This window comes from Amia ocellicauda, chromosome 22, assembly GCF_036373705.1.
Source record: "Amia ocellicauda isolate fAmiCal2 chromosome 22, fAmiCal2.hap1, whole genome shotgun sequence".
Taxonomy (NCBI): domain Eukaryota; kingdom Metazoa; phylum Chordata; class Actinopteri; order Amiiformes; family Amiidae; genus Amia; species Amia ocellicauda.
The window spans coordinates 17,175,434-17,191,316 of record NC_089871.1 but is presented as its reverse complement, the minus strand read 5'-3'; the positions used below and the strand labels follow the sequence as shown (position 1 = coordinate 17,191,316).

Sequence of the window (15,883 nt, the reverse complement as noted above, 5' to 3'; positions counted from 1 at the left end):
AACATAAAACACACAAATGCAGTAGTGGTGGGGAAGAGTGCAAAAAACAACACTCTGGTGCAGCACACATACAGCCAGTGTTAAACACATTAATGTTCGACACACAACAGTAGTAATGTACATAATAGCATAATATGTTTGTTGCTGTGTTTGCATATTATCCTGCAGTAAGGTTCCCTACATAGATACAGTTATGGTTATTATGTAATATTTATTACTACATCCACAATATTGTGTTTGCAATACTACACATATGAGCTTCATAGAGGTATGCATTCAGGATGGGTCCAAATATTAGCATTTATCATTATTATTATTATTAGACTCCACATGTAGATGTGTTACCATTGAAAACATCTTTATAATTAATATTTCCTACCTTATGTTGTTAGTAAAACCACATATAAAATACTCCAGCCTGTTTTGCGTTTAGAATATTTTTAATACCTATGAAAACAATAGAAAGACAACAGAATTACAGTAACTTGAGCTGCTGAAGGATGTTTCCTGGTCAGCATTATTGAATACTGGTTCCTCCACTCAGAGATCCAATAATTTTCTACTCCTTACCGTCAAAGCCTGCCTATTTGTCATTTCCGGTATAGAATGTAATTTAGTTTCTTGCATCTTTTTTGATTGCAGCATCCTTTTTAACTTTTGTAATGTTGCAGATACTTTTTTGTTAGTTTGCATATACTTTTTTAATGTTGCATACACTTTTTTAAGTTTGCAGACACTTAATGTTGCAGGCAGTTTTTTAATGTTGCAGACACATTTTGTTGTTAGTTTGCAGACACCTTTTTAAGTTTGCTGGTGTTTTGTTTTAATTGTAATGTCATCTTTTTAATTTGCATGTGTTTTGCACTTCAGGGCCACTGTACTGATCTCCCTGCTCTCTTCTCTTGTGTAAGTCCCTTAAGTAAGTATGTGTCTGTGTGTATCTCGTTGTCTGTATCTCAGTACAAAAGTACACTGTTCAATACAAATGGCTTATTTATATTGAGTGCCTTGCCTGTTCAGCACACTTTATCTCCAAAGCCTCACTTTTTGCATTTTAGATAGAATTGCACAATGGCACATTTTTTTTTCATATATCAAATCATATCATATGTAAGGTGTGCAAGAATGGCCTTTGTTTGACTTTAATTTAAATGGCAGTTTGATATATGAAAACAAAACACCTTCTATGCAAAAGGTTTAAAGGCTGAAAAGTTAGTTCATACAGAGGGGATAAGAAAGAAAAATGTGTGTTTGTATATATATATATATATATATATATGACAGGTGACAAATTAAAAGAAAAACCTGAATAAATGAGTGGAGGAACATAACAGATGCCTCCAAACAGGTGTACTACAATTAAGCAATTAACATCCTATCATGCTCTGTGGCATGTATAAAAATGCTGAGCAGGCCCATTTGACCTCAATTTTAGATCAAGATGGCAAGAGGAAAGGATCTAAGTGACTTTGAAAGAGGGGTCATTATTGGGGCATGAATGGCAGGAGCTTTAGTCACAAATACTGCTCAACTGGCTAGTGTTCTTGACAAGTGGGTGAGTACATGTGTGGCGTACACCAAGAGAACGGTACAGGCCTGACTGCTTGACGGCTACAGTGAGGGGGTCCGGAGGCTGTGGTATGCTGTGGGGGGCATTTTCCTGGCGTGGTTTGGGTCCACTTGTCCTCTTAGAGGGAAGGGTCACTGCAAATCATGACAAAGTTATTTGGAGTGATCACCTTTATCCTGTGGTGACACATTTCTCTCCTGATGGGAGTGGTCTCTTCCAGGATGACAATGCCCCCATCCACAGGGCATGAGGGCAGACTGAATGGTTTGATGAGTATGAGAATGGTGTGAATCATATGCTATAACCTTCACAGTCACCAGATCTCAGCCCAATTGAACACCTATGGGAGATTTTGGACCAACATGTTAGACAGTGCTCTCCACCGTCATCATCAAAACACCAAATGAGGGAAATCTTTTGGAAGAATGGTATTCATCCCTCCAGTAGTATTCAGAGACTCGTAGAATCTGTGCCAAGAGCATTGAAGCTGTTCTGGCGGCTCATGGTGCCCTACACCTCACTGAGACTCTTTATGTTGTTTTTTCTTTTAATTTGTCACTGGTCTGTATACATATATAGATATATACAGACACAAACACATAAAATGCTGGGGTGATGTAGTCATAAGTAGGGAGTTATAGTGTCATTGTATCTCATGATACATATTATATATGATTTTAAAGTGTACCTTTACTCTTTCATGTAGTTTTCCTGTTTGCTCATGAAAAAATTGAAGAATTGATTTAGTGTATTTCACGACCAACAAACTGCATCACTAACACTATGGGAATTACAAGAGAATTTGGAGGACTCCATATCATATCCATATCCATATAACAAGATAAAATGTTCTGCCAAGAAAAAAGAGAAATTAAGAGAAATTATATATGGTCAAGACGCCAAACCAAAAGTTAATTACCTTGAGCTGTGCAAAACAATATGGACACATATTACTGAAGATGTAAGGAAAGATAGCAATAACTTAATTAAAGAAACCATTGAAAATTTGAAGAACATCAAACATGCAAAACATCTCCTAATTGGAAAGAATCAAAGCATTGCCAGGATCTCTGTAAAGAGAACAAAAAAGAGAAAGTGCATGACAAGCCAGGTGGCGAAGAAATAAACTATGTGATAGATATACATATTAAGCGGATGTATAGCCAAGTGGTGAAGAATTGAACCATTGATACTTAACTGTTTAATACCCCTTTATTTACAGGACCTAAACATTTTTTTTATTGGATTAAGATTTTGGGATGAGACTGGAAGGATTATTTACTATTTCTACTGCCCTGTTTATTAAAGGCAGTTTAGATACTTTCTATCCTAGAAAAAAACACACCCCGTATCTGTACTGTGTCCTACAGCAAAAGACTTCTTGCCCTATGGCAATTACCTTGTACTTTATGATTTGTAATTCTGTTTTTCAATTTTTTTAACATACATTAATCCTGTCTGTCTGTGTTGGTGTGCTGAGATCTTGAGATGGGCCAGCGCCATAGCAGGGTGTTGGGAGCCCCCTTCTCAATAAACGAGTGGTGACATATTCCACGTCCAGTGTCTATACACCCCAGCACTGGGACACTACCACATGGCATTCAAGACTCTCTGGATTTTGCCCAACCAAGAGAACATACAGAATTTGAGTGATCATATATATATATATATATATATATATATATATATATATATATATATATACACACACAACTATTTTGTATGATTTATTATAATGTATGTTTTTAATTGATACATTCATTTGAGACTATAACCCTAATAATTAAGTTTTATACAATTAGTCAGAACAGCTGGCAGCGAGGACTACAGGGTACTTCAAATAGGTTTCGTGTTAAAGTTATACAGCAGTTGGTATAGTGGTTATAATACAGCACTGTGATCTTGGTGATCTGGGTTTGATTCTTGATCAGTACTGATAATAATTTCCTGGAGTTAAACAGTATCAGAATAGAACAAACAATTACAAGGTGATTAATAAGGATTTTTAATTCTCCTAATTAGAATTGCGTTTCAATAACACGGTTCAGGGAACATGAAATAGTAGTAAATCAGAAAATACAGTGCTACATATGGAGGGTCAAACCTTCTGACAAATATAATTTACTGATTTGTAATTATTTCACTTAAGCATTAAATTCAGTGCATATGCGGATGCATTATAATAATAATAATAATAATAATAATAATAATAATAATGTATTATTGATTTCTTACACTAAGATTGGCTGAATTTGAATAATGATCCAGTCTAACTGGATATTAATGAGTGAATTGGCCTTGCTGTCTGATTTGCAACTAGTTCATGTTCCCTGAATCATGTTATTGAAATGCAATTCTAATTAGGAGAATTAAAAAACCTTATTAATCACCTTGCAATTGTTCGTTCTACTCTGATACCATTAAAATAACATGTACCAATCAGGAATTGAACCCAGCTCACCAAGTTCACAGTACTGTTCTCTAACCACTGTACCAACTCCTATACAACTTTAACATGAAACCTATTTGAAGTACCCTGCAGCCCTTGCTGCTGCCTGACTAATTATTATTATAATTATTTGTATTTCTTGGCAGACACCCTTAGCCAGGGTGACTTACAACATAAGTGCAATACAAGTGCAATATAAGTTCAAGAATATAGTTAAGTACAAGGCATCAAACATTATAAATTCAAATGTACATTAAACATAGCAATTCAAAATATAATACATTTTAGAACTCCCAATTTACACAGGTAAGTACAGTAAGTGAGGTCATACATCCTGGAAAGTAAAAGTAAAATTGTATAAAAGTTAATTATTGGGGTTATAGTCTCAATAATGTATCAATTAAAGACATACATTATAATAAATAATACAAAATAGTTGTGTGCCTGTGTGTATTTATATATATATATATATATATATATATATATATATATATATATATATATATATAGCTTGCCTACTATATATACACATATGTGTGTTATAGGGGCGAATTGACACAGGGACGAATTATCACCGGAACCAATTATAGCGGGGGCGAATTTTCGTCAGGGTGAATTAACGGGGATGAATTGTCGCGGGACAAATTGTCGTGGACGCGCTTTGTTAAGATGGTCTTGATGGTAAGATGCACCCCTTGGTTGTCTGAAGGTTGCTGTTGTACCCTTGTACCTACATTGATACAGAAAAAAAATAGCTGTATAAATGGATAATTGTAAGTGAAAAATAATGACTAATAATAATAACTGTAAGTCACATAATGGCATTTGTTAAAAAATATAATAATTTGGGGAAAATTCTTTAATGCCTAAATGATACCTCTTTTAGAACATACTAATTTTTCTGTCTGTGTCTCTCTCTTTCTGTCTCATTCTCTAGCTTTCTCTATTTGCATTTTCTCTATCTCTCTGTCTGTCTCCCTATCATCTGTCCACTATGCATTCATATCTGTAGTTCCATAATCACGTGACCTCTATAACTCTCCCCTTCATTGATTCTGACATTCATTCCAATGATAACAAGTACTATAAAAATTACATGAACAGAATGCTGACTTCAGAAAGTAGGGGAATTAAGGATCTAAGATTGCTCTTGTCCACCCTTGTTCATTCTCCCAAAAGGTAAGTCAAAGTGGTCAAAGTGTGTCTCTGATGTGTGTAATGCCGAGGTGGACAGAGATGATGGATCCAAGTGCAGAGCTAGGATAGACTGTATGACTTATTTTTGGGCTGGCAATAACTGTGTCAAAGGAGATCAGTAAATCAGGGTCGGTAAACAAGTATTAGGTCAGGCAATCAGGCATACAATACAAGAGGGGTAATTTGGAAGACAAGGTCAAGGAAGGGAAAGCTAAGGTTTATAACTAGTATGCTTAATAACAAAAAGCTCGGAAATGCAGTGAGGAAATACTGGCTAGACTGCAAAGATGTCACCTAACAAAGGAGAATATATACAGAATGAGAAGAGATAGATAACTGGGGACAGCTGTGTGTTAAGTGGACATGAAATGTAAAGCAATTACACTATGTTACACTATTTTTGTTCCTGGGCAGTATGTGTTTCTTAATTGCTTATGCCTCAAAAGTATAGAAAATGACTATTATTACCCACAAACTTTGCTTTTGTGAACAGGACAGTGATATTTTGAAATGTAACTTTTTCCAATGAGAAAACGGGCGAATTTGTGTATTTCCGTTCACATAAAGTGAATTCAAATTAACATGTATTGATACTGAAGTAATACAAAAATGACTACAAAATATTTAGAAGTGAGAAGTTTTTCGAGATTTACATTAGTAAATGGCCTCGCAGATTTTGTTTTGCAGATCTTACCTCCCTCATTATTATTATTAGTTTTATTTCTTGGCAGACGCCCTTATCCAGGGTGACTTACAACTCTCATGAATGGAGAGCCCTGGCAGCTCCCACTATGAGCAGACTTGTTGTCTCAGGTGTAGGGCATGCTCTGACACCCCAACTTGGGCCTGCTCCAGCTTTGGGCCTGGCCCCTGAGCGGGATCACTTGATGGCCTGGGGTTTGTCAGATGTGGTAGTAGCCATTATCCAGTCGGCGAGAGCTCCCTCTACGAGGACGCAGTACTCCTACCGCTGGTGGACGTTTATCACTTTGCCAGTCACTTGCCCTATCGGGGTAATATTACCATTTCTACAGGAGCTGTTGGTCCAGGGCAAGTCCCAGTCCATGCTCAAAGTGTATCTGGCGGTCATCTCCACATGTCATGTTTGGATCGATGGCAAGCTCCCTGGGTTCTGGCAGCGCAGTTTCTGAAGGGAGCTCGACGGCAACGACCTCCTCACACCCCCTCACTGCCCCCTGTACTTTGATGTAGTGTTGGACGCACTTTCCCAAGCCCCATTTGAGCCACTGAGTTGAGTTGAAGCTGGTGTCACTTAAGACTGCATTTTTGCTGGCAATCACCTTTGTAAAATGCATAAGCGAGTTACACACCCTGTCCGTACACCCAGCGTGTGTCCGTATTGTGGAAGATGGCTCCAGGGTCACACTACGGCATAATCCTGCGTTCCGCCCAAAAGTGCTGTCTCCATTCCATGTGAACAGGCCTACTGAGTTGATAGCTTTCCATCCTCCTCCTTTCTCCTCAGAGCAGGAGATTCGGCTTCAACTGCTCTGTCCTGTGCGGGCCCTCAGGTGCTATTTGGAATGCACTAAGGACATTCGGCACTCGGACCAATTGTTTGTGTCCTTTGGAGCACGCACACAGGGCCAGGCGCTTTCCTACGAGTCCACCGGGACCCCGGTGCCTGAACACCTGGTGGCCCATTCGACTTGGCGTTGCCACATCTTGGACCCTTTTTCAAGGCGCCCCCTGTGGCTGCAGCTTGGGCTTCAGCACTAACATTTGCCTGGTTCTACAGGTTGGACATGACAGGACCGGTCCTTTCCATTGGGAACCTGGTGTTGGTTCAGTCAAGCCCCAGCAGCCTATGGGTTCTGGCTCCTGATTTGTCTTCCCAGTCTGCCCCCTATTTAGCACATCCTGTATGGAGCTATTGAACCGTGTCTTCCCTTCCACTGGCCTATGTCTTCCAGTCGAGCACCCACATGAGCTGCTCCTGGACTTTCTGACAACCCTGTCGATGTGTTCCAGGGTCTGTCATGCGGCTTCCAGGTACATTGCCTTATGAAGCTGCCCTTTATATAGTTCGTTCATTGTGTTGCGGTGGCGCATGCGTCTGGCCTGTACCCTGCTTTGTGTATATATTGTGTAAACAGCAAGTCTGTGGCTCCGTCCTTGATTAGTAGACTGGAGCATCATTGCTGCTGTTCCCAGCTCAAGCTGTTCTTGCTGCCTTGCTGTATAGTTCCTTGGTCAGCATGTCTGTGGCCTGCTCTGGCTGTATAAATCCATGGAGCAGAGGACCGCTGCTGTTGTCCTCCAGCAGAGGGCACTTGAACTTCTCCAGTGCCCCGCTGTGTACATAGTTGCCCTGTGTTAGCTGTGCTATTCGGCAAGCGTCAACTGCTCCAGTGTTCTGCATGTGGTGCATGAGCCGGCTCCTGTGCCCCGTAATGTATATAGTTTATTTGTCACGACACAGTCGAGCTGGTGTGACCTAGCTCCTAGCTATGCTAGTATAGCTGGCAGCCACTGCTCCAATGTCCCACCTGTGGTGCATGAGCTGGCTGCTGTGCCCCCTTGGTGTATATAGTTTGTTTGAACAGCATTGTAAGTTTAACAGCACAGTGGAGCGGTTTGCTCTGTACTGGTCAGTTGAGCGAGGATGATCCTGTGCTGCGTGGAGGCAGCATGAACTTCCTGCTGCCACGCTGTATATACTGTTGTGTTCAGTTGGGCTACTCTGGTGACTGGTTCATTTTTTCAGTGGGTCTGTGGCTGCGCTTCTGTGGATCAGGGGTCCACTGCCACGATATTCGCGGAGGCCGCACAATTTGCTTGATTACCTGTGCCGGATATTGTGCAAGCAGATTACGGCCTCACTCCTAGCTGCACTAGTAGAGCAACCGGCCTTGCTATTGTAAGCGGAGGGTGTAAGAGTTGACCTTCTAGACAGGAGGCGCTCCGGGGCCCCTGAGATTACTGTCTGGAGTTGTGTTTCCGAGGCAGGCTCGGGGCAGGCTTCCTTATCGCTGCCTCCTCCCTTGCAATCCTCCTCCCCCTTTGGGAAGTCCTTCCGACTTGAAAGATAACGATAGGTTGCGAATGCAACCCAGGTTATCTGAAAAAGGAAGCACAACCTGAACTGACGTCACCTTTTAAACAAACAGTTAGTGGAAGGGACTTGTTTTGAGTGACGTGCGCAGGGGCCAATGGCAGCTTTGATAGTGACTTTTCGATTGGATTCCAACGGAAGTACGCAGAAACCCTTCCCCCTTGGGCAGCGCTTCCTTTAACCGTTAACCATCAGACTACTAAGCTCACAGCGAGTGCTCTACGTGTCAAAACTAGAGCGCTCTCACAAATCACAGTGCTTGGTCTAGCGCACCATATAATTTTACATAAATTTATATAATGATCATATGAAACCTATATAAACATAATTCACTTAAGTGTTTTATTCATTCTATAATTAGTTTATTTCTGGAATTAATACAGAAATGTTAATTAGCAAAGCAAACAAAGCTATTTTCAAAATGAACACGGCTTATAAACATTAAAATTGAATGTTCTTTTTAAAATACAAAAAAAAAAACAGATTAACAAATAATTGTTAGTAATAACCGGTCGGCTTGGGCTGTGTGTTGAATAAATATAAAAGCAAACATACAGATTAATATTGTTATTGTCGTTATTACTACCAGTAATATGTAATCATAATAATAATAATAATAATAAAAAATGTACATTGCTTGCTTTGCATTGATTGTAAACGCATGTGTTATTTCTCCTTTGCCGAGAAATCCGTCGGTCGGGTTTGCGGTGTTAAATTAATCTCTGTATTACTTCCGTGTATTTCTGAATCTTACCAGCTTTCTTTTGTGTCAATTCTGTTATTTGGGTTGAAAAGGATATTCTGACTTTTAGGTTGAACAGGTGAAATAAACTAGAAACATCTTAATCTATACCTTCACCCCCTGACATGTATACATTTCTTGTGATTAAACTTCTGCCTCCCCCTCTTCCAAATCACTGTCATAATGGTCTAAAATACTAATCAATTTATAATAGTAAAAATTTTATTTTTAATCGCTCTCCGATGCTGTAAAATGTTCAAAACATCCTATAGGTTACAACACGCCTACGTGGGCCGATTTTCGAGTAGGGTATTGCTGCAGACCTGGAGACATTGGAATGTGGGAGGAGTTACTGTCAAAAATCTTGTATGCAGCCAATCCCTTTGCAGGAATTTCTTGTCAGTAATATTTATGCAGCCAATCACCTTCTTAATTCTGTGGCTGCGCTTCTGTGGATCAGGGGTCCACTGCCACGATATTCGTGGAGGCCGCACAATTTGCTTGATTACCTGCGCCGGATATTGTGCAAGCAGATTACGGCCTCACTCCTAGCTGCACTAGTAGAGCAACCGGCCTTGCTATTGTAAGCGGAGGGTGTAAGAGTTGACCTTCTAGACAGTTTCCGGTAACAGCGTGACTGTGGTCCTCGTCCTTGGGAGGCGCTCTGGGGTCCCAGAGATTACTGTCTGGAGTTGTGTTTCCGAGGCAGGCTCGGCAGGCTTCCTTATCGCTGCCTCCTCCCTTGCAATGGTTTTCTTATACAGTAACCCCCCCCTTTGGGAAGTCCTTCCGACTTGAAAGATAACGATAGGTTGCGAATGCAACCCAGGTTATCTGAATAAGGATGCACTGCCCAAGGGTTGCAAGGTCACACGGAAGTTCTGCTCCTGGCAAAAGAGGAGGAACCTGTGCTGACAACACATTTATAGAACAGGAAGGGAAGGGACCTTTTCTGATTGACGAGCCAATGGCAGCTTTGATAGAGTGACATTTGATCGGGTTCTTACGGAAGTGTGCAGAAACCCATCCCCCCTTTGGCAGTGATTCCTTTTCAGATAACCAGGGTTGTATTCGCAACCTATCGTTATTCCAGGTTTGAAGGGAATGTCCTACTGAGAGAATGAGGGAACTGAACCTTTTCACCCTGGAACAGAGGAGACTACGTGAGGACTTGAATCAAGTCTTCAAAATCATGAAAGGCATCGACCACATCAAACCAGAGGAGCTTCTCCAGATCAGCAGGGACACACGCACCCGGGGACACAAATGGAAATTGGGCTTCAAGGCATTCAAGACGGAAAACAGGAGACACTTCTTCACACAGAGTTGTCACAATCTGGAACAAACTCCCCAATGATGTGGTTGAAGCGAACATTTGGGAACATTTAAAAATAGACTAGATAGGATCCTTGAATCACTTAGTTATTAATGGACATCAAATGAGCACGATGGGTCGAATGGCCTCCTCTCATTTGTAAACTTTCTTGTGTTCTTATGAAATCTACAGGAACTGCTGAATTTGTCCTGAAATTGTGTGAATCACAATTAACCAAACAAGCTATTTCAGTTTTTATTTTTATTACATTTTCTATAAAACATTTAAAGAATATTGTGTTCACTTGGAAGATGTGGGTTAGGATGTATGAAACAAATAAAACTATTTTCATGCATTTTGATTCCAAGCAATGAATCCAATTTTATTATATACTATACTATTATACTGTACTGTCTGAATTATTGTATTTATCTATGTGTTTGTGTGTGTGTTTATCTTTATATGTGTGTTGTCTATCTGTCTGACTGACTTACAAGTTCTCCTTTGCTAATTATCTTTGTCTGCCTGTATATCTCCAGTGCTAGACCATGGAGAGAACTCTAACAATGATGAAGATGATGGTGACAATTTGTGGCCTTCTATCTATGATTGTGGATTTACATGACACTGTGGTATTTATTGGTTATCCTTCTCATAAATCTTGAGGGCATTTGCAATAAACACATAATTAAGACGTATTTATCACATTGCGCTTTAGTGATGAGTGAATCTATCCCTAAAAAAAATGAATGGCTATAATAAAATGGTTTAGTATTTTAGATAAATGTTTATTTGTAATGAAAATAAATGTATACTATTTATTGTACATAGTTACATATATAAAATATAATGGGGGGAAAGGAAATAATTGTAATGTTAATAATGTAAATCATTAACGTACCTGTTGCTGAGAACTGAATGCAGGGTAATGCCAGAAAGTTAAATTTAGTAATTTTGATTGATTTATTATTTTAATGTTCATGGTTTACATACATACTGTATACATTTAGAGTATAATAATGTACATTATTGATGTTTTGTATACACATACCAAATTGTGTACATTTTTCAGAATAGACAAACACACACGCAATACCAAATTTGCTAAATACCCAAGTATCTAAATGAACGTTGAATAGTATACAGTTAATATTTTAAATAGAGTGCACTCATAATTGCAGTGTATTTAAAATTAAGACCTGTTATTTTACACAGTCTCTAAATGGCGTGGTTGAATGTTGAGGTGACCCAGTTAGTTGCGATATAGTGGAAAAACAATAGAAATAGAAAAAATATATACTTTAAAGTAATGTCTTTAGGCAGTAGAATATATTATTCCTTTGTTAGAACTACATTAATGAACAGAACATGGATTACTTTTTCTTATTCACTCTCACAGACTGTCACAGGACACAGGCTTAATTACAAGTCCCAAATTGGGAAGGGACTACATGAGCATGTAGTTAGAGTGATGATTTAATACCCTGAAGAATTAGTATTAGTAATTAGTAATAATAATAATAGTAGTAGTAGCAGAAGTACTATTCCGTGCTGAGCCTTACTGTGCATTTCTTCCTACAGGAGGTTGTGCCATTAAGCATGGTGGAAGACTCTGTCGATGACCAGTATTTGGGCTGTGAGGAAAAAATGTTTTCAAAGGTAGTGAAAACTTCCCTGGAAAATGAAATAAATATCCTTGATCTGAAAAAAATTTGGACAAATGGAAAAAATCAAGTAAAAGTACCAAAGTTGACCACTGACCACACCAGAGCATTAATCGCTTATGCCACCAACAATGGCATGGCTGCCAAGCTCAGGATTGCAACCCAAACATCGGGAGGGAGCAGGAAGAACTATCAAGATAAATTCAAATTCAAGGCTCTGCACTTCCTGCTCACTCATGCCCTTCGTCTGATGAAGCCTGATAGGTGTCAACAAGTTTTCAGAGGAAGCCCCCATTTATTTGTGGCTAGAGAAAATGAACTGGTCCGATTTGGATATTTCACATCCACCTCACTGGAAGAAAATCAGGCAAAGAAATTTGGAAAAGAAACCGTATTCCACATTCACACCTGCAAAGGTGTGAACATTGAACAATTCTCTGAAAACCCACAACAAAAGGAGGTGCTGATTCCACCACACGAGATGTTTCGGGTCATGAGTATCACTGAAAATGGAGAAAGTAGAAAGATCCAACTGATGTCCACTGAGCTCAGCAACAACTGTTACTACTTTCCAAGGCAAGTCTAACCCACAACCTTCATTCTGCAAAACGCATTTTAATTCTTCATCATGCTAGAAATGACACAGAATGAAAATTAATTCCATGACTTACATGGTATGTAAATTACCTAAGAAAACACAGGGCACTTATCTTTTCTTCTCTTTCCCTTACAGCGAAACACCCAGTAGGAGGTAAATTGTTTTGATTTTTCATTATGAATTTTTGATAAAACAAATTTAAAAAGTTCTGTGTTGAAATTAGCTGCACAATTTAGGTAGATTCTAGAGTATGAGCGGGATCTGATAATAATAATAAGGTAACACTTTACAATAAGTACCATTTATCAGACAATAACTAATATGTTAGTTAACATGAACAAACCAGTAACTAATGCATCAACAAGTCACGAAAAGTAATTAATGGTAATGGTAACTAATGAATGAATGACTGCATGAATTAATTTATTGGTTTGTATTTCTTAATGTCTGAATATTCTGAAGCAGTAACTAAGGTGAACAAATGACTTAGTTAACATGAATAAACATTACTCATCTCAATGACAACATATTTAGATGTTTGTTAATCCAAATAGTCACCAGATTTTGTAATGATCTTATGAAATAACATTAAATACCTTGGTTAACATTAAAATATTGATATGTTTTGATAGTCTTACTAAACATGATCAGTGCTTATTCATGTTAACTAATTCACCAGCAAATGGTTTATTAGATGTTTTCTGGGACCTTTGTGCATCATGGTTAATGAAATAATGATTAATTTGTGGGGCAATGACTTAGTCCAAATATTTAACAGGAATTATTATATTCTCACAACAAAGCAGTAGCAGTAGTAAGTCTTGAGATGAATGAACAGGGCTTTAATGGATGTAATGGACTTACTTACTTGCTGAACTCCATGCTGCAATATTCCTCTGGAAAAAAGGTTGTGAAGGGTGGGTACCATCCGTGGACATCTGTGTGTGTGGTGTGCTTTACATTTATGATTCATGCCATATTAATGATTTACGCAAGCTAATTAGTGAATTAGTTAACCCTTTTGGAAGTGCTTGATGTAGTGGAAACTGTTCATGATTTACCAATGCACCACAAGTGCTTATTTTACATTAGTTAACATTAATAGGGTCTTGATAACACATTTTGGGGTACCTATAGTAAATTGGAAACTGTTCATGACTTACGAATGCATTACTAGTGCTCCTTATGCATTAGTTAACATCAATAATGTGTTAACACATATTGGTATTGCAAAGAACCACAGAAGATAAGGAACAGCAACTCCCATGGAATAAGCCAAATCTGTATACTTTTATTCTTGCACTTTCATATATCAAAACATCAGCAAACAACAATTCCACTGTTTGAGGATGAACATCTTGCAGCCAATTGCCTCTTTGCATAATGTTCTAAAACTCCAGAACTGCTTCCTCCTGGGTTCTTGTCACACACTCTCTGAAGTCTGATTGGTTACTTGCCTTTAGGAGGTGGGACAAAAATAATGCGACTGATTGAGTGATATACTCAGATGTCCAGCTCTCTGGCTGTTAACTGTGCTTAATCCCGCCTTCAAGGAGTAAATTATCCAATCAGACCCAATAAGGCAAACAACCAATTATTTTAAACTACAACCCAAAAGGAAGTAGTTCTGAGTTTTAGAACTTTATGCAAACAGGTGATCGGCTGCAAGACACTGGAATATAAGTAAAATATACTGTTTTATATATTTACATGAATAAATACTGGCATTAATAACCGTACGTATTGCATTTCTATTGTGTTTTCGTTGTTCCAATTTACATTTGTAATACATAAAATGTGAAATATATCCTATATACACCAATCAGCCATAACATTATGACCACCTGCCTAATATTGTGTAGGTCCCACTTTTGCCACCAAAACAGCCCTGACCCATAATGGCATGGACTCCACTAGACCTCTGAAGGTGTGCTGTGGTATCTGGCACCAAGACGTTAGCAGCAGATCCTCTAAGTCCTGTAAGTTGCGTGGTGGGGCCTCCATGGATCGGACTTGTTTGTCCAGCACATCCCACAGATGCTCGAATAATATCCTACAGATGCTTGCTCCTCAATGAGCCTTGGCCACCCATGACCCTGATGCCGGTTCACCGCTTTTCCTTCCTTGGACCACTTTGGATAGGTACTGACCACTGCAGACCAGGAACACCCCACAGGAGCTGCAGTTTTGGAGATGCTCTGACCATTTTTCCTGCTTCTAACACATCAACTTAGAGGACAAAATGTTCACTTGCTGCCTAATATATCCCAACCACTGACAGGTGCCATGATAACGAGGTCCCAGAAAAACATCTAATAAACCATTTGCTGGTGAATTAGTTAACATGAATAAGCACTGATCATGTTTAGTAAAAATATCAAAACATATCAATATTTTAATGTTAACCAAGGTATTTAATATTATTTCAAAAGATCATTACGTATGTTGTGGAAAATCTGGTGACTATTTGGATTAACAAACATCTAAATATGTTGTCCTTGAAATGAGTAATGTTTATTCATGTTAACTAAGTCATTTGTTCACCTTAGTTACTGCCTCAGAATATTCAGACATTAAGAAATACAAACCAATAAATGAATTCATGCAGTCATTAATTAATTAGTTACCATTACCAAATTAGTTTTTCGTGACTTTTTGATGCATTAGTTAATATTTGATAAGGGGTACGTATTGTAAAGTGTTACCAATAATAATAATAATGCAGGTTACTCTATAGCATTGTTGATGCAATTATATGTATTTTCAAAAGTGTTCATCATGTAATACTCCCTCTCTCTGATGTTATTTTTTTTCCAGAATGAGTATCAAATGACTTGGAACCTGAATTTTGCTTGTGTGCACCTTTCTCTACTGCTTGTTACAGATCCTCAATATTAGAACATATGTTTTGAAAGAAAAATCGAAATCTTATGCATGCCAATTACTAATTCAGCTTGACTCAGTATAGCTATATTAAGTTATACTTCCTATACCTTGGCACACAAACATGGACACATGTGTCCTCCTACATATGCATTGTCTGCTTGCATTGTTTCTGTAGCTTTGGAAATCTAAATAAAAAAATAAAACACATTTTAAAAATGTGATGGAGTCTTGTTACTTTCTTTCTATACAGACTGTACAGTGAGGGAAGAAAGTATTTGATCCCCTGCTGATTTTGTACGTTTGCCCACTGACAAAGAAATTATCAATCTATAATTTTAAATTTAGGTGTATTTTAACAGTGAGAGACAGAATAACAACAAAAAAAT

General features: G+C 38.4%; 1 protein-coding gene across 1 annotated transcript; it reads left to right on the top strand.

The window, feature by feature from the left end:
• The first annotated feature begins 5,114 nt into the window (after window positions 1-5,114).
• Window positions 5,115-15,715, top strand: LOC136717911 (ecto-ADP-ribosyltransferase 5). The gene is made up of 5 exons (XM_066695484.1): window positions 5,115-5,198; window positions 10,889-10,981; window positions 11,931-12,589; window positions 12,747-12,764; window positions 15,429-15,715. The coding sequence occupies exons 2-5, from the start codon at window positions 10,898-10,900 to the stop codon at window positions 15,442-15,444; spliced, it is 777 nt and encodes a 258-aa protein (XP_066551581.1). The 5' UTR covers window positions 5,115-5,198; window positions 10,889-10,897; the 3' UTR covers window positions 15,445-15,715.
• Window positions 15,716-15,883: the final 168 nt, after the last annotated feature.

What these genes read in the sequence shown, in the direction of transcription:
- LOC136717911 (XM_066695484.1), top strand. Translation starts at nt 10,898, where the DNA reads ATGGAGAGAACTCTAACAATGATGAAGATGATGGTGACAATTTGTGGC. An exon ending in TGGATTTACATGACACTGTG is followed by an intron (nt 10,982 to 11,930) that starts GTATTTATTGGT and finishes TTCTTCCTACAG; the next exon opens with GAGGTTGTGCCATTAAGCAT.